This window comes from Gorilla gorilla, chromosome 7 (assembly GCF_029281585.2).
Source record: "Gorilla gorilla gorilla isolate KB3781 chromosome 7, NHGRI_mGorGor1-v2.1_pri, whole genome shotgun sequence".
NCBI lineage: Eukaryota > Metazoa > Chordata > Mammalia > Primates > Hominidae > Gorilla > Gorilla gorilla.
The window spans coordinates 102,171,473-102,195,145 of record NC_073231.2 but is presented as its reverse complement, the minus strand read 5'-3'; the positions used below and the strand labels follow the sequence as shown (position 1 = coordinate 102,195,145).

The window sequence follows — 23,673 nt, the reverse complement described above, 5'->3', positions numbered from 1 at the left end:
CTGGAGATCTACTGTACAACATAGAGCCGACAGTTACAATACTGTATTGTATACTTAAAAATTTCCCGAGAAGGTAGATATTATGTTAAGTACTCTTGACACAAAAGAAAAAAATTTAATTAAAATAAATAAATACATAAAGGAGGCAGAAGGCAACTTTTGGAGGTGATGGATAAGTTTATGGCTTTGATTGTGATGATGGTTTCTTGAGTGTATTCTTATGCCCATTAAATACATACAACTTTTCGTATATCAGTCATACTTCAATACAGTGGTTTAAAAAATAAGGTATATGATTCAGTGGTTTTTAGTATATTCACAGATATGTGTAACCATTACCACAGTCAATTTTAGAACATTTTTATCAGTTTGGAAAGGAACTCTTGTACTTTTTAGCTATCACTCCACTTCCACTGCCCCCTCTCTGTAGTCCTAGGCAACCACTAATCTACTTTTTTTTTTTTTTTTTTTTTTTTGAGATAGGGTCTTGCTCTGTCACCCAGGCAGGAGTGCAGGAGGACAATCATGACTCACTGCAACCTCAATCTCCTAGGCTCAAGCCATTCTCCTGCCTCAGTCTCCCCAGTGGCTGAGACCTCAGGTGCATGCCACTATGCCGGGCTAATATTTTTGGTGTTAATTTTTTTTTTTGTAGAGACGGGGTCTTGCTATGTTGCCCAGGCTGGTAGTGAACTTCTGAGCTCAAGCAATCTTCCTGCCTCAGTCTCCCATTAGTGCTGCCCACCACTAATCCACTTACTGTCTCTACAGGTTTTCCTGTTCTGCAGTTTCATATGAATGTCATCGTATAACATGTGGCCTTTTGTGACTGACTTCTTTCATGTGGCATAGTGTTTTTAAGGTTCATCCACATTGTGGCATGTCAGTACCTTATTCCTTTTTATGGACAAACAATATTTCATTGTATGGATGTACTACAATTTGTTTATATTTGTTTACCTATTCATTAACTGATGGACACTTGGGTTGCTTCCACCTTTTGGCTGTTGTGAATAATACCGCTGAGGTTAATAATAATGAGCCTTGAGGATGTTTCGATGAGAAAAATAAGTTAGTCACACAAAAAAGATAAAGTGTGATTCTACTCATACAAGGTATCTAAAGTGGTTAAATTCATAGAAACAGAAAATAGAATGACAGTTGCTGGGAACGAGGAGGGGTGGCAAGTGGGGAGTTGTTTAATGGGTAAGAGTTTAGTTTCACAATTTTTTTTTTTTTTTTTGGAGATGGAGTCTCACTCTGTTGCCAAGGCTGAGGTGCAATGGCACCGTGTCAGCTCACTGCAACCTCCGTATCCTGAGTTCAAGCAATTCTCCTGCCTCAGCCTCCTGAGTAGCTGGGATTACAGGCGCCCACCACCACCCCTGGCTAGTTTTTAAAAATATTTTTAGTAGAGACGGGGTTTCACCATGTTGGTCAGGCTGGTCTCGAACTCCTGACCTCAGGTGATCCGCCCACCTCGGCCTCCCAAAGTGCTGGGATTACAGGTGTTAGCCACCACACCCAGGCTAGTTTCACAAGTTTTACATGATGAATGAGTTCTGAAGCTCTGTTGTACAACAATATGAATATATTTAACACTACTGAACTGTATACATAAAAATGATTAAGACAGCAAAATTTATGTTATGTGTTTTTTACCATAATTACAAACTTTACAAAGCATCTGTGCTTTATTCTCCCTTACTTTCTTGTCGACTATCTTGCAGTTCAGGCCATGGTCCATGCTGGGCTAGGCCTAACCAAGGTCAGGACCTATCCGGAGGGGCTCACAGGGCCCCTGAGGGAATGCTCATTTGGACAATTCCCCTGATCTGCAGAGCACAACAAGAGGGTGAGGGCAGGGCCAATTCTCCAGTGGCCACAGCTGGAGGCCCCCTCGGTAGCCAGCAGGGGCAGACTGCACAGCAGGTACTCCCCATGAGGATGCCTCAGACCCGCTTGGGCCTTGGCATAGATTTTCCGGCTTGGCTAAAGTCATGCCCACTTCAGTCTCTCCATTTTTGCTCATTTCCAATTGGTTCCTCTTTGTGCCAATCATATATGCTGCTAGGAATGGGAGAATAGACTTAAGAAGGCTTTGGGGTATAACCAAGAACACTGTTTAGGAGAAAATGTTTTGAAACAAGTAGGTGCAGGAAGAACCCATTTGTTCCTAAGCCTCTTACTGTGTAGTCAGAAAACCCCTACATAAATATTAAATAGATTTACATTCACTCCGGTAGCAACAACAAAAATAACTCTATCTGCCATCTACTGTATACTTACTATTTTTCCAAGGACTTAAAACAATCCTATTTCATTTCATCTGATAAAGCTAATATTACTATCTCCATTTCATAGATGAGGACATAGAGGCCCAGAGAGAAACTTGCCCAAGAAGTAGAGCCAAGATTTGAATACATGCCTGTATGAGTCCAAAGGAGTCCTGTATGAGTTCAAATATATGCCTGTATGAGTCATTATGAGTAATGACTCATAGTCATCACTCTACAAAGACCTCTCTTATTAGTCTATTAACATTTATTAAGTGCCTACTTTGGACAAGCTCCTGAACGAGGCTGTAATGTGAACACTAATAGAGGAGAGAGAAAAACCCATACATGGGGAATGGCCAAGGAATAACTTTAAGTAAGTACATATAAGTATCACTGTACTATACATGAATAGGGAGGGTGAATATATGAGTTGACTACATACAGAAGAGAACAATAAATGGTCTGGCTGTATCTCTGAATCACAGGATTTTAGAGTTGAAAGGGATCTGGGGGGTCATCTAATCCCACCTCCCACCCCAAACAGAGAGCTCTTCTACAAGTATCTGTGGAAGTTCCAGTGTCAACTTAAAGGCAGTGAGCCAGTTCTTTTGTTTTCCAGGTTTTTGGTTATTATAAAGTTCCTGCTTTTCATCACCAAATCTGTCTCCCTTTGGGGAATTCTCCTATTGGTCCCAATTTTCCCCACAAATCTATAGCAAATAGTCACCCTTCTCGTTGCCGTGACTGCCATTCTTCACATGGATAGAGGGAAGACATGCATGTGTTGACCACTTACTCTGCTCCAAACACATTCCAATAGTCCCACTCAACAGGGATGATGGTTTCTCATCTAAGGACTCTGAAGAGTCATTACAGACATTAAGAGTCATTAGAGATATTAAGAAATTTGTCTAAGTTACACAGTTGGAAGTACTGGAGCAGAGATTTGAACACAAACTCACCTCTTTTCTACTACACTACACTGCCTCTCAAAGCCGGTTGTCATCACCATGCTCCTCATCTTCTCTTATAGACCATCTAAATATCCCTGGTTTCTACAGACTTTCCTTCTCAGGGTACAAGTTCTCTAGACCTCTCCTGATGTTGGTTATTCTCTGAACAGGCTCCATTTTGTCAATGTCCCTCTTGAAATGCACCAGAAGACCAGAATTCAATACCCAGTGTGGCCAGACCATCCTGCCTAGCTTGCTTGCCCTGCACGCCACTTGCATGCCCAGGATGGCTTCACTGACTTAAGAAGCATAGTAGACCTGTCACACATTTGGCTTGTGCTGATCTTGATGTAGCTGCAACCTGGGTCTTTTTCATATGAGCTGGTTTCAAGTCACATTTCATCCATCCCTTACTTATACCATTGCTTCTAATAAGTCTCAATGGGATCCTGTTGGATTCATTTATTGGTTTTGAGAGAGTATTTCAATTTGTTAAACAGCATATTAGCTGCTTCTCTGGCTTTAGGCTATCTGAACATTTTAAAAGTAAGTCTTCAATGTTGTGATACAAGTCACTGATAAGAACGTTGAACATGCCAGGACCAAGAGCAGAGCCTTGAGACATCCACTGGACACCTCCAACAGGGTGGCAATTCATCGATTAATTAATGCTCTTTCAGTACAGTTGTCTACCCAGCTGTGATTCCAGTGAGTTATTTTTAACTCCACATTTCATTTCTGTACCTCCTCACAGTTTATGTAATAAAAAGCTTTGCAAAACACCTGCTGGAATTTATCCAAAACATCCTTTTTTTTTCCAAGTGTGTTCTGTAGAATGCTTGATCAGTGGGATGGTATTAAATAGGTTTTTTGGTGCAGGACTTCTCAGAACCTTTAATGTGCTAATGTGTCCTGTGAATCTTCAAGAGAAACTATAATAGCACACTGTGTTTCTCAAAGTTGAGGTAGGTCCTTTATTTTATTTTATTTTTGCTTAGGTGGGATTTGTACTCTGCTATTTGCTCATTTGTAGTATTCCCTTGATCTACCAATCTGATAACTACGTGTAAAAGCAATACAACATTAGCTCTGCATGGCTTGTTCTTAGTGAACCTCTGCTAATGCCCAGTGATCAATGCTTGCTTCTATAAAGATGGTCACAGACCACCCTTTAATAATCTGCTCTAGAATTTTACTGTGGATTAAGACCACGCTTGTTGACGTGCAGTTTTCAAAATCTATTTTTTCTCTTCTCTCTCCTGATACAATACATTCTTGTTTCTCAGGGTTTAACCCACCGCAACTATGAACTTCAGCACCATGATATTTACTGCAACAGAAGCATGATATTTACTGCACCTGACACAGTCAGCTGCTACTGTGGGCTTCAGTTCTCTTCTATTGATGTGTGCACTGCCTTTTCTAGTTTGAATGGGATCCTCTTGATGGAGAACATATAAACGAAATCTAAACAACTCAGATTCATGGTCAAGGCAGATTCCTGACTCATGCTCCCTCAGATTTTCATGTTACTCACAAAAGGAGGTAGATGCCATGGGGGTAACGAGCTAGCCTGCATGTCTTGCTACAGAACTGTTCTGATTGAGAATTAAAGGGTGAAGATGAGCTTCCTAGTGGTAGGGTAGGGGAAAGGGTGTGATGAAAAAGACCCTGATGAATATTCAAGCAATGGAAACAGTCCAGAATGGCTGGGGACAGAGATGAGGGGAGAAAGGGACCAGGGACATGAGGGAGGGCCAGAGCATGGCTTATGAGCCCTGATGAAGAGAAAAGAGAAATCACAGAAGGAACTGCAGCAGTGAGAGAGAAACAGTCAGATTGAACTCTATTCCCAAGGAATGAACACCCATTCTTTTGTCTCCTACTCTTGTTCTATATGTGGAGTTTGTAAGCTGTGCCCATTTCCTTTTAAATAATAGTCGTTTGCTTTTTCTAAACACCTCAAATCACCCCACGGTTGGCCACTCCTGATACTCTCCTTTTGCGGGTTTTTTTTGCCACTTTTGATAAGCATCCTTGGCTGGGTGCATTCTGTTTTTGTATATACATGCCCTTTAAAGTTCTGAACTGTTAGTCAGTGACAGAAGGCTTCAGAGAGTGGAGCAGGCTTCTGAAGATGAGAAATGTGGTGTCAGGGAAGAGAAAAAGAAGTTTGGTAGAAAGGACACATTCCCTAAGTGTATGAAGCCCCAAGGCTGCACAAGCAACGTGTGGTTCATATTTAGTGGCTCATGGGTGGACATGGTGTATAGGGGCAAGAAGCCAAGAGTAGGAATCTGAAGGTGGCCTGAACCCTGGCTCTGCTATCACCAGCTCTGTGGCCCTGGCCAAGTCATTGCACTACTCTGGGCCTCAGTGTCTTGACCTTTGCAATGTAAGGGATTCAACCAAGGCTTGACCCTGAGCCCCCTCCTTCAAACTTCTTCGTTGCTCCTTGTCTCCCCTGTCTGCATGTGCATGTGTTTGCATGTGACAGCTATCTCATACAGGGTGTTCTGCCATCCAGGCCACAGCCTCCTTCTTGAACTGTTTGCAAGTCAGAAGCTGCACTGCAGATACAGCATCTGGGAGCAACTCTCCTTGGATCGGAAAGAAGGTGAAAATGTGCTATTCTGTTTTATTTCCCCAGTCATCTTTTAATGCAGCCCAGACTCTGGCTTCCATCAGCAGAAGAGATCAGGAGGCGGATTATGGGATTGTAATCTTACAGAACGACGAGTCCACCTCTCTCTGTGGCCAAGTGAATGATTCACGTTTGGCTCAGTTAACACTAGGGAGAAGTCAGATTAACACAGTTACTTGCTTGGAAATGGAGGTTGTTGCACATGGGGCTGGCTTTCTTGAGAGAACACATTTTCAAAAAACACTAATGTGTTTTGTTCAGGGATAAAATGTTCTCAGTGGTCCATCATTGCCTGTCTGGAAAGCTTGCAGTAAGCGGATGCAGGAGGGATGATCATTTAATAGTTCCCCAACCTAAACTCACCATGACAGGATAGAGTTAGGAGGATGAAAGATAATTAGTTCAGTTTGGGGAGAACCGCCAACGGAAGTGCCTTTTCTTTAGACTCTTTTTTGATCAGAGCAGTAACTAAGCCTCAGAAGACACAGAAGGAAGAACATCTTCCCTAGATGCAGAGCAGATGCAGCCCCCGGCAGCCTAGACCCTGGGGCTCAGCAAAGCTCCGGAAAACCCCCGACAAACATTGCAGTCCCATCTGAAAACCAGAGGGGCGGTGGATTCCATCAGGAAGGAAGCAGCTCTGGTATGGAACTGTCAGATGCATTGAAGTGGATCCAGCCAGCTCCTTATGGGCAAAGAGCCATAAAAGTGGAACTCGGGGACCTGCTGCAGCAGAACTTTTTGTTTTGCTTTTGTGGCCCAGCGAAGCACCCACTTGCAATACTCTCCATTAGCAAGTGTTCCAGGGAAGTGACAAATCTCCAGAGGCCAACGGTTCCACCTCTTTCCTTTTGAGGTAGCCCTTATGGGGATCTCCTGGATGGATTAGGTTGATTCTGGGTGGATACCAAGGCCACAAAGGAAGATTGCTCATGAGTCAAGGGGGTGCCTAGCTGAAAAACTGGGCTCCTCGTGGGGCAAGGGCTGGGTCCGGAGTAGACTGCGTTTGAGGCTTGAACTTCCAACCTCCCTGGCACTGTCTTGTGCTTTGGGAGTGACTTCCAGGCATAGTGCCACCCAGCCACCCAGGCTAAAACACTATCACAGTGGGGTGGAAATGGAAAACAGTATCATGCCAGAGAGGACAACCGTTCACTGCCCTGGGTTGAGCCTGTGGAGCAGAGTGCTTACCTCATAGTGCCCCCAGGTTGGTGGGACCACCCAGTTCTCCAACCCCGGTGGGTGGAATAAATCCCTAGTGTTAAGAGAATTTGGGCCGGGCGTGGTGGCTTGCACCTGTAATCCCAGCACTTTGGGAGGCTGAGGCGGGTGGATCACGAGGTCAGCAGTTCGAGACCAACCTGATCAACATGGTGAAACCCCATCTCTACTAAAAATACCAAAATTAGCCAGACGTGGTGGTGCATGCCTGTAATCCCAGCTACTCAGGAGGCTGAGGCAGGAGAATTGCTTGAACCCGGAAGGCGGAGGTTGCAGTGAGCCGAGATCGCACCATTGCACTCTAGCCTGGGCGACAGAGTGAGACTCTGTCTTGAAAAAAAAAGAGAGAATTTGGGTGTGGTGGAAGGCTTCAGCAGGGATATGCTGCACTTCCGGCTGGTAATGGCATCTCGGGATTTGAGCAGTTAATTGGAAAAATATGAGATGTGGCTTACTTGAACTCCAAGCAGGCAAAGCGAGTTATCCTGGTTATATTAGAGGTGGATTCACTGTGAAGTTAATGAAGCTCTGCTCTTGAGTCCCCTCCCTTCCTTTGCATGTGCATCTTCCAAGACCCCGGGAATTAGTCTAGCAATGGAGCCACATGGCATTCATTTTTGTGAAATTTCAAGAATAAGAGCTTTTGGATATTATTTTTATTAAAGAACCTCTAGAATTGTGAACCCCAAATGGAGAGCCCCACAAAACCTGAAGTTTGAGTTATAACCATGAACTGGTATCCAAGGGAGAAAATCACAGCCTTCTTTGGGATCTGGCAAGATCAAAGCAGGTACTGGTGGAGGAGAGTGGATGCCTTGGCACCTGTCCCAGCTCAAGTACTAATGATCAGAAATTGATCCTCAGTCATTACCCCAAAGAAGGAAGGTTTAAGAAAATTGGAAAGAAGGTATTTTCTGATTAGCATGCCAAAGCAGGGGCTATCAATTTCTACAGTTGGTGGAGGTCTTACAAGAAAAAAGTAAGCAATACCAGGTGTGGGCCCTCGGACACAGCTGAATGTGCCAGCTAAAGAAGTGGAGGTGGCAGGACCCAACCACCACATGCAGGCTGAGGGGCGCATGGGCCAGAGGACACTTACAACATTTCTACATAATCAGAGGGAACCCGAACAACCCACACCGGAAGTGTCACATCCAGGGAGGGTTAGTCTGTGCCCTCTGTCCTGCAATCTCACTCTGAGAGCATTTACTGAACACCTGCTGTGTAGGTGCTGGGGATGAACACCCAAGGAGCCTGGAGTGTAGTTGAGATCTGCAACAGCACCAGTATGAAAGAGGTGAATAACAGGACAGGAGAGCACTTCCAAGTGCATAGGGGATGAGGGGAGTTTCACAGAAATAGAGTGTAGAGTATTTGCACTGAGACTTGAGGGACAAGTGGAACTTGCCAGGCAGAATGCCCGGGGCAGGCATTCCAGGCAGGAGCCTGGGAGTGTGGTGCACTTGGTGGGCTGTGCGGAGGCCCAGTGGTTCCACAGTGCTAAGTATAAGGGAGAAGCGTGGAGATGTAGGGATCAGCAGGAGCTCATGCTGGACACACAGCTGGGTGGGATCCTGGTGCTCCCTTGAGATGCCAAGGAGTATGGGCTTTATCCTGAATCCCTCTCATGGGGCATCAAGCCCCACTGCTTCTCTCTGTAAGGTCTCTCTGGTTTGTTTCTTCCTCTCCATCCAAAGGCTGCCATAGTTCAGGTCCTCACCAGCTCCTGCTTAGTTTATCACAATTGCCTCTTAATGTTTCCCTGCCTCCAAAGAGGCAGTCAGTGTAACCGTGATAACAGCACATATTTATTGAACACTCATGACAGGCTGGACACTGTTATATGTGCTTGTAAAAGATGCATTTGGGATTTCTTCTTAACAACCCTATGAGGTGGGTATTATCATTCCTGGTTCTCAGAGGATGAAACTGAGGCACAGCGATGAAATAAGTTGCCCAAAGTTAAACAGTTTGTTAGTGGTAGGGGCAGGATCTGAACCAGAAAAATTTGGTGTGTGAGCTAGAGTTCTTACACTATCACATCTCAGGTAGAGGATCAAGATCTGCATTCTAGATTACCTGAGTCACTTAACTTCTTCAAACCTCTCGTTTCTCCATCTGTAAAATGGGGCAACATCAGTGAAGATCTTGTGAGGAATAAATCAGAAAATCCATGAAAAGCACAAAGTAAGGTGCATGGCACACAGCCTAAGGAAGCATTAGCTTTGATAGAAATTATTTTGCCAAGGAGAGTAAAAACATCACGTGCCAGTCACATTAGCAACTCAACAGCACAAAGGTGATGTCAACATGTTAAATATTAAACAATTTATTTGGAAAATCTCAATATTCCTTTTCCCTCTCCCAGTCGGAGCAGCTGGACAATAAAGAATTTTTTTAAACAAGATACAACCGTTTGCAATATTTAAAAATCAAGGGCTAAAACAGTACAAATGAGAAAGGTTGACGCAGTGGATCTCACACAAGATGTAGACCCTTGTTTCTGTCCTTGGGCCAACTCTGTCATACCCATTTTGGGTGAGATTTCATGAAGCTGGCCAGCTCTGAAACAGAGCGCCAGAAGTTGTGTTTACACCATTGTTCCAAACCTAAAAGGCAATTCTGCTGCTCGCAGCAATGTCGCCTGAAAAACCCGTGACAATACAAGATAATTTACAGGCCAACAATCACATTTTGGAGCATCCATTACTCCAGAACTCTGATTCTGTCATTTCCCTTTGTAATATTTACTTACAAAACTTACTTCAAATACAAGGCTGATGCCTCCATTTTTTTTATCATTTCCATTTCATAATCTATTAACATAATAGTCAATCACTTGAAAGTGAAAACTGATCACAATACAGTGGAGGCTTCCTGTTGACTGATGTGAGTGCTCATTCAGAAGGTGTTTGGTGATTCTTTCATCTGCCCTGCTCTTTCCACATTCCAGTGTGTCATCGAGTGACCTCCAGCTGATGAGCATTCATTTAACAACACTATTTACACAAGAGGGCACCATCTGGACCAAAGGGAAGCCGCTGTTGCTTTTATTTATTTATTTATTATTTTTGAGATGGAGTCTTGCTGTGTCACCCGGGTTAAAGTGCGGTGGCGTGATCTCTGCTCCTGGGTTCAAGCAATTCTCCTGTCTCAGTCACTCGAGTAGCTGGGATTACGGGCACACGCCACCACACCCAGCTATTTTTTTTTTTTTTTGTACTTTTAGTGGACACGGGGTTTTACCACATTGGTCAGGCTGGTCTCGAACTCCTGACCTCAGGTGATCCACCTGCCTTGACCTCCCAAAGTGCTGGGATTACAGGCATGAGCCACCATGCCTGGCTGCCACTGTTGCTTTTAAGCCAACTTTTTATTATTAATTTTTAAAAAATTTGTGTATTTAGGGGGTACAAGTACAGACTTCATACATGCATGTATGAAGGAGTGGTGAAGCCTGGGCTTTCAGTGCACCCATCACCCAAAGTGACACTGTGCCCAACAGGCAATTTTTCAACCCTCTCCGACAACCTTCTGTCGTCTCCAGCATCTATTATTTCACTCTGTATGTCCATGTATACCCATTGCTTAGTGGGTATTTATTTATTTATTTATTTATTTGAGACGGAGTCACTCTGTCACCCAGGCTGGAGTGCAGTGGTGCGATCTTGGCTCACTGCAACCTCCGCCTCCCAGGTTCAAGCAATTCTCCTGCCTCAGCCTCCCGAGTAGCTGGGGTTACAGGCACCTGCCACCATGCCCGGCTAATGTTTTGCATTTTTAGTAGAGATGGGGTTTCACCATGTTGGCCAGGATGGTCTTGAACTCCTGACCTCAAGTGATTCACCTGCCTCGGCTTCCCAAAGTGCAGGGATTACAGGCGTGAGCCACCGTGCCTGGACAAGGGTACTTATAAGTGAGAACAAGATGTGTACTTTTTTTTTTTTAAATGGATAATGGTGTTGGGCTTATCTCCTTTCTGTTGAAATTTCTTAGATGTACATAAACAAAAACTCTTTGGCAGATACATAATATTGATGAATGGACCTGCAGCTGAGGTGATCTGGGTGGCCAAAGCATACAAACATACGTGGATGTTACCGAGAACCATAACGGCCTCTCCTTCACGCCCTATGTGTGGTCTGGCTAGCCTTGCACTCAAGCTGAGCCTGGCATTTTGTGACTCAAATGCAGTCCAGAGAAAGCGACGGGAAGACACAAAGGGTGAGTATGTGAGTGAATAGGTATCTGTGAGATTATGCGTTTCTGTAGGTGGATACATTTGTGATTGCACTCAAGCTGAGCCTGGGATTTTGTGACTCAAATGTGGTCCAGAGAAAGCGGCAGGAAGACACAAAGGGTGAGTGTTGAGTGAATAGGTGTTTGTGAGATTATGTGTTTCTGTGGGTGGATATGTTTGCGATTTCAGGCATCCTATTCTCATGCACACTCCTCCACCGTCAGCATACTTAACTGACCACACCAAGAAAAACACAGCTCCGTTCACTTTGTCATAGATGCTCCGGCAGGCGTGGGCTGTTGAAACAGGAGTTTGGGAACTTTGGGCCCTGGGTGTTTTTTCAGCTTTCACCCATCATTTTGAACTGGGATGAGCGAGGGTTTAAGGGGAAAAATGCTGAACACCAGCACAGCAATACCACACATTGGCTTCTGTGGTCTGAGAACAGCAGCAGGAATTCACCCCGTGATTGGTGGCTCTTTCCCACCTCAGCAAAGCGCCGGGCTGCTGCTGCCCAGCGTGTGAAATCTAAGCCAGGCGCTGACCCACCGCTGGAATGAAAACTCAAACCTGCACAGCCTCTTGGCTTTGTGGCTGTCTTTCCTGCTCATGGTGGCAATCAGAAGTCTGTTCCCAGTTAGGGAGCAGAACCTTGACTGATAAGAGAGATGGGAAGAGAATTTCAAAAATCTCATAGGAAAACCTCCTCCTAGAAAGTTAAAGTGGGGTGGCGGGAGGTGGCTAAGTGAGAACATTGGGGGTTATTTTGGGGTGGACAGACACCAGATCACCAGGGTGGTGAGTATGGAAATGTCACTGTCACCTACCATCCCATCCCCCTCCATGAACAGTGGCATTTCAAAATATTTGGCCAGTGAGTCATCAGAAAAATGCTATTTTTTCATTTTGGAAAAACACCGTATCACAGCAGGACATTTTGCTGTTATCTGTTCTCCCAAGAAATACAGTGGTGGGGGAGGACCCAACCCCTTCGAAATTAAAGCCATATGCATACCATATTAAAAAAAATAACCCACCCAGGCCATTCCATTATTGCTGACCATAGGAATTCAGTATTTATAATTTACATTCTTTCCCATACTTTGCTGTTTTTCAGACGTGAAAAGTAGAGGTTTATGGCCTCATCAGATTGTAAATCACATTCCTGAGGGCAGAGGGAGCTGCTACAGGGGAGAGAAATTGCCTTCCAACAGTTTGCAGAATGCGTCAAAACATTGGGAAAAGAATCCACGTGGAGTATGGGGACCCTGTTCAAGAGCTGGCATCTCGACTGATTTCGGGCCACAGAAACACAGGGATGTCGAGGCCGGAGTCTGCCTACTCACAGGACACAAAAGACAACGAAGGCCAACACCAGTTATTCTGTCCACAGAGCACGCAACCAGCCAACCACCCCTGGAGCCACCTGAAGAGTGGCTTGGAGGTGTGGCCATCTCTAATCAAGCAAGCACCTGAGATCTGAGTCTCCTTCCAAGGAGGAGGAGGAGGAGGAGCAAAGGTGTGGTGGTCACCAGGGAACCAACTCCTTGCCATCCACTTGCCAGCTCTGAGGCCAGTGAGGATCTATGGGGCTGTGGTCTGCTGATAGGAGTAAGACATGTGCACAAGAATCCAGGGGAGGAGCCTGGCACAGAGTCTCAGGCTGTGTTGCTCCGGCGGCCCCCCGGCACCTCCTGGCCTCGTGCTCTATGTGCAAGCTTGTGTTACTGTGGCTGCTGGGAGGATTCAGGGACGAGAGGGAAGGGGTGCAGAGAGCCCCACACGGGGGTGTTTTGAAGGCTCCAATCCTCTGAATGCCACTGTCTGGAAGTCATGTTAGCAGTGGCCCTAGTGAACTCTTATTCCCCTGCTCCTGGTCTGGATTTCATCCACTCTAAGAGAGGTGGAGGATCCCTAACATTTTGAAAGCTGAAGATCTTTCTTAAGCCTTTCCCACGCTGCACTCATAAAATACCTAATCAGTCCATGACGTATGCAGTTGGAGAGATGAGAATGAGCCCAAACAGCCCTTTGTCGGGCGGCTGGGAACAGTCAGGCTTACAGCCCGGATTTCCAGTATGGATTGTTACATAAACCTTGCCTGCAATTTGACTCTGTAATGAAAGCTATTGTGTGTATACTTCAGACACGAAAATGAAGTATTTTGGTTTTTTTAGTCTCAAATGTTAGAAAACCAATTTTCTTTTAAAGGCAGACAAACTTCATTTCCTGTGGTTTGTAAAACCACAAGAGTCTCCTTTACTCAGCATCCAGAAAGGGGCCACACCCTACACTGGAACACCAGGCTCTGACGCCCCGGGATGACTGCTCCGAGGGGCAGGAGGTCACAGCTCTGAGCAAATCTTCCTGCCACCGCAGGGCACTGTCGGTGCCCACAGTTTGCAGACCCTGGCCAGGGTGATGTCTTGAGCATTCCAGTAACAAAGAAAAACCAGCAATTAACTCCCGGGCACAAGTACAAACGTGAGCCCAGATCACTTAAAGAGGCTGGGTGGTTGGTTGCATCAGCTGTGAAAGCAAAACCCTTGGGTAAATTCTATGTTCTGAATGATGTTACTGTCCTCACTGGGGTTACGAGAGGGGAAGGGATCTGCCAACACCCTTCTCCTCTCTGCTCCAAGAGGACAACAATGCTGGGGCTTAGGAGTCCCTTTTGCTAGAAATGCAGGCAGGAAGCTTGCTGTCACCCACCTCCCAGCCGGGTGTACTGAATATGGAGGTAGAGACCAGGCTTCAACCAGAGTATTATGAGTATCAGAGTATCATGAGGGATAAATTCAGCTTAGCCCTGTGAGGCCTGGGAGGTACTTGGACATGTTGCAAACCCTTGAACACTGTTAGACTGTGACAACAAATATCTCTTTGCAGGACAAGCAACTTCAAAATTCCACCTAACAAGCTGCAAGAAAGGGAATATCGGAGTAGACCAAGTCACAGATGAACTTTCTGAAATGGACTGAAGGCATTTTTTAGTGAACATGGAAGAAAAGGAAGATTTTTACAATGTAGCATTCCTACAAACTAAAAAAATTTCACATCCAACTGTTTTTTTCTCTTCTTTGGTAGACATCAATGAAATAATTCCTTTAAATTCACAGAAGATAGCAAAATTAAAAAGCCATATTTATTTAATGCATCAAATACCAAAGTTCAATTAAGGAAACTATTGCAATCTTCACCTGAGATAGGCCCATCATCAGGTTAGAATAAAGTGTGATAAGGGGAAATGTTGTAAAAACCTGTTACAGCATAGCAACATGACTGCAGCCCACCAGTCTCAGCCATTACTGATACTGACCCTTGCAAAGAATCAAATCTCTAATATAATCCTGAGAATGTGCACACACATGTGAAGGAAAGAGGTGTATTATGTAATGGAACACTGACAGACAGACGTCTTAGCTCTCCTTACAGTTTTTTTTTTTTTTTTTGAGATAGTCTCGCTCTGTCGCCCAGGTTGGAGAGTGCGGTGGCGTGATCTCGGCTCACTGGAACCTCCACCTCCTGGGTTCAAGCATTTCTTCTGTCTCTGTCTCCCGAGTAGCTGGGACTACAGGTGCCTGCCACCATGCCCGGCTAATTTAAGTATTTTCAGCAGAGACAGGGTTTCACCATATTGGTCAGGCTGGCCTCAAACTCCTGACCTCAGGCGATCCACCCACCTCAGCCTCCCAAACTGCTGGGATTACAGGCCTGAGCCCTGCGCCCGGCCAGCTCTCCTTACATCTTGATTTCAATCCTATAAATGGGAAATGGTATGGAGCACTGTCTAGTCTACTGTGGGATTTCTAGTTGTCATAACAATAAGAACCATATAAACAACGCCCACCTGGTAAACATTAGGGTGGGCCCAGGAACTCTGCAGCAGTCACTGAGCACATTCCAAGGAGCGGATGTTAACCCCCCAACCCCGTATTTAAAGGGCTAGCTTCAGTCTGGCTGCCAATGGTTACATTTTTTCTTCCCCACCTTGTGTTTAGCCTCCCCTTCTGTGTCCAACCTCCTCCACTTCTCAATGACCCCAAGGGCCTCTGTAAGTGCAGGATTCTACCCAAAACCCTCCCATTTCCAAAGGGTGGGCCTTGGCATAAAGAGGCATCATTCCAGGGTGCTACATGGTGGCTTCTGAGGGAAGACCAAGAAGGCTGAACCTGTTGTATTTGGTAATGAATTTTGTTTTCTCCTGGGTTGGGTGAGCACCTTAGGAGCTTACTGTGGAAGCAGAGTCCTAGCGAAAATAAGACTGGCATTGATAGGATGTCTTGTATCATCAAAATGCTTAACAGGTCCATGAAACATCCTAGCATTGCTGTGAAAGTGGTTCCAAGGTTTCTATGAATGGTGGAAACAGACACAAACGAAATGTGGGAAGAAGCTTTGGGAAGACCAAGAATGAAAAAAAGGGAAAAGAACCTAACACTCAATGCAATGCTACTTAAGGAGAAAAATACATAAACCGTTCTTCAAGCTTTAGGTCCAAAACAATGTTCTCTCTTAAGAGGGCGGTTTGCAAACAGGGACCATGAGATAATTTACAATCAAATCATTTCAGATATTGAATGATGATTCTGAAACACGCATTCTATTTCCATCAATGTGAGGTCTATTTCCATAGAAACGGTGAAAAAAGTAGGCCAAACCCAGCAGTATGGCTTCTAAAAGGAATGGCAGCTGTGGTTCTGGCCAGCCATGGAAAGCACTGGTTTTGTAACTACTATAGTAAAGAGCTCTGACTGAAGGGAAATAGAAAGTTTCAACTCAAAGAAAGGGCATGGAAAGTATCTGAGGACTTTCCTGGCTGTTTCTTACAAAGCCATGGAGAAAAAATCATCTCCTGTGCACCCTGCTCTTCACAATGCCACAGTAAAGTCGAATTCACCACCTGCGAAACAGCTGCCTCCTGTAGGCTGGCCTCGGAGGAAGCACACATGCTCCATCAGTTGCAACAAGGCCACAGTCAGAAGAGTGTGAAAGTGTCAGGCCCAGCGCTCCCGGAAAATGAACCCGGAAACACTCAGTGAGGCACCACAGGCGTGAGAAAGAAGAGACAGGTGTCTTCTCCAATGGGCACAAGTATGTCATGCTTAGAAAAGCAGAACACAGGATGAAACAAAACATATTTATTTGCAAAGAAAGATCATGTTTAAATTGTACCTGTGTTTAAAAATGGCCTCTTTGATGGGTTATAAAAGTGCAGGCAGGTTTTATAAAACACGCACTTTGCCTCTCTTCCATCCTTTTGTGGGAAGCAGGCAGATGCTGGCTGGAGGACATTTGAGAGCTCGGAGCTGAGGCTCATCACAGCCAAACCCCTCACTCGCCAAGTGAGCGGAGCTGCCAATGACGCTTCTCCACTCCTGCAGAATCTACTATTGAGCGCTGGGCCCCCTGAGGACAGGATGTGACCCTGGCTGGCATGATTCATTCAACCCCTTCATCTTGGAATTCTTTTGGAGAAAAAAAAAAAGTGACACTTCTATGGCTAAAGATTTCCTTAAAGAAGAAGAGACATCGGAACGAACCTTTGTGCTCTGTGAAATGAGGGAACAAAAGATTACTTTCAGTGAGTTGATATCTGTAAGCTAATCAACTGGGTACTGGCCTGTTGTTAGAGGAAAAAAAAGTCCAACTTGGAAACCATTACCACAGGAAAAACCAATGACTACGTTGTTCATTTCCTGTTGGTCACTTGGGTAGTGTAAGAAGTAGGACATATATGTCTGCAAGCCCTTTAAAATACACATCTTTTCTTTTTTCTTCTCACTATGTAAAACGCATATATATTATCCTAAAGTCACTTGAAAAACACAGACTGCTTACAATCAATAGAAGATACCAGTAAGATGCAAGAAAATGAGCATTTTACAGACAGACCTTTGATAGGCTTTAAAGTGAATCGTTTTTATTTAAAACAGGGATCCATCAGAGGTGGTGAACTATCAAGGTCAAGGTTCTAGAGCACGGCACGGATGAAAGATAATACTCACCAGCACCCCACATGGGACTCAGTGACAATGTCAGCAACACACCATGGAAGGAGAACAAACCCGATGTAAAAGGCACCTGGCTGGGGAGAAGCTGTGGTGTTCACTGCCTCTCTAGCAGGTTTGCTTTTGTGCACTGTGGGTAAGTCTGGATGAATAACATTGGGAAGGGAATAGTCGGAAGCGAGGCTCCTATGCAGGTAGCTACCCTCTCCTGATTGGTGTATACTCGCCATGTGGTAGGAGGTCTTACAGGAGACTGAGGTTACCAAACAGGAATGCAACACCTCTCTCCCTTTTCTGCTCTAGAAGGAAGGGGAACCCTTCCCCCAGTGTCAATTTCAGCAGCGGCTTCTAAAGGCTGTTAAAAAGCATCCTAACTTAAAAACAAATACAACAGTAACCAAATAAAAGACAGAAAAGTGGCCTGAACTTAAATCAATCAATGGAAAGGTAGATTCATAAAAATAAAATAAAAACTGGTGACCAGTCCATTAACCATGGGGTTAATGCCTTGTCTGAAGGAAGATGTTTACGCTGCATCCACGATCCAGCAGGCGCGGAGCTGCTCTTGGCAACTGTGAATGAATAGCTACCGTTTCCCTTCAATACACCGCGCTGCCACCGGTGACCGCATGCCAAGTGCTGAAGTTAGAAGAGACCTCACGTTGGCAAAGGCCCCCCAGGCGATGATCTGCCTGACGCGGCCAGGTCTGTGGGAAACAAGACTTACGATCTCAAATAATGACCCCCAAGTGCCCTCGCCTCTTCCTGCTTGCCCTGTGCGCCTCGACCTCCTCACGGGGAGTTCCAAATGAGTTCCATTTCCCTCTCAGTTCTAGGCACTCTGGAACATCTTTGATTAACCAGGGTTTTTCATTTCTTTCCAACGCCATTGGTGACTTTTGACTTGGAATGCCGATTCCTTCTCCTGGAAGAATGGCTTTCGTTGTTGCCTGCATGCTTGGGTGGGCTGTCTTCAGAACCTGGCCAAAGGAATCAGAGCACACCGTCACCCTGGGCTCTGGAGATTGGTGGCTGTCCCTTTCCAGACCGCCCTAGGCTTGCCGGGGAACAGGTTCTTCCCTGATACGTGCACGCCCCCTAGTGGCCTCATTCATAAATGAAGGCGAGGCTCTCAAACACAGAACTAGCACTGAAGGAGCACACGCGGTGGCGCGGGGTTCAACGCAATAGCCCCCCAAAGTCTGGGTGATTCCTGAAGCGTGTGTACATCTGTCGTGTGTATGATGGACATGGTCATGATGGTGAGGACCAGAAGTGAGAGCACAAGTGAAACCGAAGCCCAAACGAGGGGCAATTAAAACACACACCATGCCGTGCCCATCCTGCCCTGCAACCAAGGGTTTCCACCCCTTCACCTGCTCCACACCACCTTCTAAACCCGACATCGGGAAAGACTCTTGACACTATAAAATCAGAGCTATTTCACACCCTCTACCATTTGATCTGGAGAACATCTTTACAATTCAGGCCCCTGCTGCCCACGATGGAGGGCACTGGGCAGCCTCTGCCCTCCGGCTGAGCCTGTGTTCAGCCCCTGCCCGGCCTAGCGGCCAAGCCAAAGGGTTCTCTGCCCCAGGGCTCTGATCCAGCCCCATAGGAAATCTCCACCTGAGGCTGCCAACAAAAAAAAAGTTACCAGAGTTACAGTCTCCACTGTAAGGAGCATTTGACTTAGACTAAGAGATTCTTTCCCCACTCAGAAGACTTCTGTTTTTGTTATTTTTCTTTTTTTATTATTCCATCAAGTAAATACATCTCTACTACTGCTTAATTCTCTTCAGTGGAGAACCTGTAAGTGCCAATGTTGTTTGTAAGGGCATGGTTCTAAATAAGATAGCTGGGGAGCCCCTCTGTCCATCTCTATCAGATTTCACAATGGGCCGCTCACTGATCAATTCCGTGGTTCAGGAGAAACTTTCCCCAAAAGGGCGGCCAGCAGCTCAGCAGAATGTATGTTAGTGTCTCCCCTGGGAGATCTTTAACGAGCCTGATGCCAAAAGAACTTAGGAGAATGACTGCAACAGGGCGCTTTCTTCTCCATTGGCCCACCGTTTCTCTGAGCAATTTTGTGAGCTAAAATTCAGCCTTTAGTATTCGTAATTTTCTTTCCTCAGCCAAGCTTCCCAAGCAGCTTATAAGGACTGACGAGGAATTACTGTCCAATGAAATCACCTCAATGTCATTATTCTACAAGTCTAATTCTTTGAAATAACCAGGTGGCCCCAAATATTCCCAAAGTGATCCTTAGAGGCCAGTGGAGGTTCCCTAACTACACGACCAAAATCTCTTACACTGCCCTGCCTCTTCAATAAATGCCATTAAAATGATCCCCCTCTTTTGGAAGGCTTTTCCTCCTGATACAGTTCTTTTTTTTTTTTTTTTTTTTTTTTTTTAAGAGGCAGGGACTTGTTCTGTCTTCCACATGGGAGTGATCCTGGGCTCAAGTGACCCTCCTATCTCCGACTCCTGACTAGCTGTAACTACAGGCATGTGCCACCACATCTGGCTAATTTTTTAAGCTTTTTTTAGAGACAGGGTCTTGCTCTGTTGCCCATGCTGGTCTCAAATACCTGGCCTCAAATGATCCTGCCATGGCCTCCCAAAGTGCTGGGGTTACAGGCTTGAGCCACTGTGCCTGGCCGGATATACAGTTCTTCCTGTTCACTCATGATGGAAGCCATGAGGAAGAACGTTCCCATCAGGGTGCTTGAAATGGTGTGGGGCCCTCACGAAGGGCAGAGCTACATGGAGCCTCTTCTTACAAACCAAGTTTTTCACTCAGATCCTGTGAGCATTTTGCATGTTTCTTTTTCTTTTCTTTTCTTTTTTTTTTTTTTTTTTTGAGACAGAGTCTCACTCTGCTGCCGAGACTGGAGTGCAGTGGTTTGGAGACAGAGTCTTACTCTGCTGCCCAGGCTGGAGTGCAGTGGTACGATCTTGGCTCATGGCAACCTCCGCCTTCCAGGTTCATGCAATTCTCCTGGCTCAGCGTCCTGAGTAGCTGGGACTACAGGGGCCCGCCACCACACCTGGCTAATTTCTGTATTTTTTGTAGAGATGGGGGTGTCACAATGTTGGCCAAGCTGGTCTCGAACTCCTGATCTCATGTGATCCACCCACCTCAGCCTCCCAAAGTGTTAGGATTATAGGCGTGAGCCACCGTGCCTAGCCATTGCATGTTTCTTAATAAGTGACAGGAGACATTCAATGGGTAGGCCTGAGACCCTTCAAGGCTTATATCATCTCCACTCAAAGAATAGGTAATAATTCCACATCTCAAGGACCCAGTAAAATTTTAAACAACGAACAAGAACAAGATACCTTTTGTCCCTTTCCTGTGATGCCAGGAGATCTCTGGACTGTAGGTGCCATCTTCACACTCTGAGTAGGTCTAGGGAGAGACACAGGCTTAGTGCAGGAATTTTAGGAACTCCCTGGGAGAAGTGGCAGGGCAAAAAGGCAAGCATGCTTCATCCCTGCCTCTCCCAGGCTGGGATCATCACTGGCAAGTGACAGAACCTCCCTGTGCTTATATTTCTCTGCTATAAAAACAAGGTTCTTTCCTCTCGCAGGTGATACAGAATCAATCTTCCACAACGTGCCTTAAGTTCTTTAGACTGAAGATGTAAATAAAGGATGAAAGTGTTATTTTTACTGAAAAAAATATTACCATCTACCAGACTGCCATCGTGTCTTAAAGCCATTCATGTCTATTTTCTATTGTATCCTCATATCTACTAAATGAAGATCAGGGCAAGCGTTTGCCCAGAAGAGCCACAGGCCGGAACACAGGAAGAGGCCTCCACACAGTTCAAGAGCTGGGGAGAAAACCCAGCTTCCAAAAGCCAGTCCACGGCTTTCCTATCACTTTTCTTTTTTTCTCCAAACAAACATAACTTTTTTTATCTAACAAAAGTTAGACAAAAATATTGGTCTACTGAACAGGGCCGTCACAAGCAGGGCCAGCAATGGCTAGGGAATGAGTTGTGACATGCAGTTTCTGCAGTGGCAGGACTGGAGGCCCCGACCTCAGTGTTTACCTCGCCATATCCTTACAGGCACGTGCTCTGAGCTAACCTGCCGAGCCCGGGGTGATTATTTTAAACAATGGCCATGCCTGTCTCTCCTTCCATACCTTTTCTCGGTGACCATAGTGTTCTGCATACCAAATCATGCCGTACAGACAGAGGAAAGTGGTAAAAGCCTGGAAGAGAAAAACAAATGATGCTGCACAAAAAAGTTCAATTTCCCAGAACTTCAGGGTTTCAGTGGGAATCAATGCAGGACCGTTCAATGCATTTCTGCCGTCTGGACGCCGGTTACAAAACGGCTGGACGTGGCAGAGATCAGACCTCAAGGGGAGGGTGCACACCCAAAGCTTCTGACAACAAAGGTTATGATGAGACCACAGTTACTACCTGTGACTCTACTATCAGAAAGCAAAAAAGACAATTTTCAGATGTGGAATATGGTGGGATGCATTTTCCTGATAGCTTTGCGGGTTCTGTTGAAGAAGATATAGAGGACTGTATGTTCTAGTTCTGATTTTCAGGGCCCATTCTCTCCCGGCTTCCCCATCACAGGAGAGCGCTAAGAGGACTCAGTGTGTCAGCTTCTAGGGGGAAGAGGTCACAGCGGCACCTGAGGGCCCAAGGACAAACACTCCCAGGGTAGAGGGTGGGGAGCTCAGCTGGACAAGGCTGCCCTTGCTTTTCCAGGCTTTTGAGTGTCAGTGACCCTACTCTGACCCCAGTTTTTATTGCTTTTGTTTTTCTTGGTTATATGGATAGGAAAACAAAGAGAAAATAAAGATGCTCTGTAAGGCCCTGAGTGGAATGAGGAGGGTGTGGCCTGTGGGTGCCCAGAGGCAGGGACAACCTCTACTCCACACTTGCCCCACCCACTGGGCCTGCCCCCACACCCTAAATTATACCCTAATTTAAGGAAAGAAAAGCACAGACAAGAATCCAAAGTTTCAAAACATGTCAAAAAATCAAAGCTTAGGAAAAGTCTCCAGCTGCCTGGACTGCATACCAAAGGCAGGAGGGAGGGAGGGTGAGCAGTAGAGCAGGGCCATGAATCTCCCCGGCCACACCTTCCCCACTGCAAGCAAAGCAACCAGAACAAAACAAGGCAACTGCCTGCTCCTTCCAAATTCCTCGCTCTAGAAACCCATTCACATCAAGCCATCCTGGCTGTTGAGCCTCCATCTCTCCCCCTGCATTTCCTGTGGACACCTGGGCACCTGTCATTTTCCTGGACCCCTATCATCTTGCACCAACTGTGGGGACAGCTGTGAGAGCATGGAGGGACCTTCTCAAGGAAATAATTTTAGTTCTAAGAATCATAACTTTAGATCCAAAAGGTCACCTCAGAGACCATTAATTTCATTGCCCCTCATTTTCCAGAAGAAGAATGAAAGCTCAGAGAGGTGAACATTGGAGCCGGAACTCAGGTCTCTTGAAACCCCCGGATCTGGGTTTAAGGGATGGCTACTGATACAAATATTGGCTTTATGTCTATATAGCTTTATTTCTCCATCCATGTATCCATCCCTGAGAACGAAAAGCATCATGGGAACGGTGAACAGCAGCAGCTTCTCCTCTGCACAGCCACAGTCTGGTGGTAGGGCGGGAAGGCAGGGGCTGTGAATTCTCATCACGGCAGCTTGCAGTCTAGCTTTGGCCCAGTTCCTTTATCAGCGACATTTCCTGGTAGCTGCTGGATACACAGTGCCATCTTAGTTCCAAAAAAGAAAGGAGAGCAACACTCTGGCTAGCCGTCCTCTTCCGTGCCAGTTACGTGGAAGCAGGGACAGTGGCAGCATGGAGAGAGTGTGAGAAGCACAAGCAGCGCCACTGGTTCATTTCCTACTAAACCCACGTGCAAATTGGCATATACCTACAGGTTAGGGATTTATTAAAAAGCTCATATCCATCAAAAAATTAGGCCACGAATGAATACATTAAAACTACAAAGTGAAAATGACTTCCAACCTTTAACATACTCTAATGTTTGCCCAGATTTCTTAGATATACCAACGTTAAGTGTGCCATTTTCATCGCATGGAAAGAGTGGGAAGGACTAGAAATGATTTGCAGAGTGTAAGCCTGTGTATGCATTAGGCCCCTTACAAAGAGCAAAACAGGACATTCTGGGTTTCACACAGCGGACTGGGGGGTTAAGTTCCACCTCCCCAAACGAGAGGGCTGTGGGGAGGCGGGTCCCTCCACTAGACTGTCATTGCAAACTCTGACCACCAGAGGGCAGGCACGCGGGGCTCTTCCCTTCCCCAGCTCCAGGC

General features: G+C 45.7%; 1 protein-coding gene across 1 annotated transcript in view; it reads right to left on the bottom strand.

Moving 5' to 3' along the window:
* Positions 1-17,238: 17,238 nt before the first annotated feature.
* The window catches only part of PTDSS1 (phosphatidylserine synthase 1), a 72,974-nt gene continuing 66,539 nt past the window's right edge, over positions 17,239-23,673 (bottom strand). The window contains exons 11-13 of the mRNA XM_019032308.4: positions 21,505-21,573; positions 20,691-20,760; positions 17,239-18,328 (exon numbers count right to left, since the gene is read on the bottom strand). Of these exons, the coding sequence (XP_018887853.1) occupies positions 18,219-18,328; positions 20,691-20,760; positions 21,505-21,573 (249 nt within the window). The 3' untranslated portion in view covers positions 17,239-18,218. The remainder of the gene's footprint in view (positions 18,329-20,690; positions 20,761-21,504; positions 21,574-23,673) is intronic.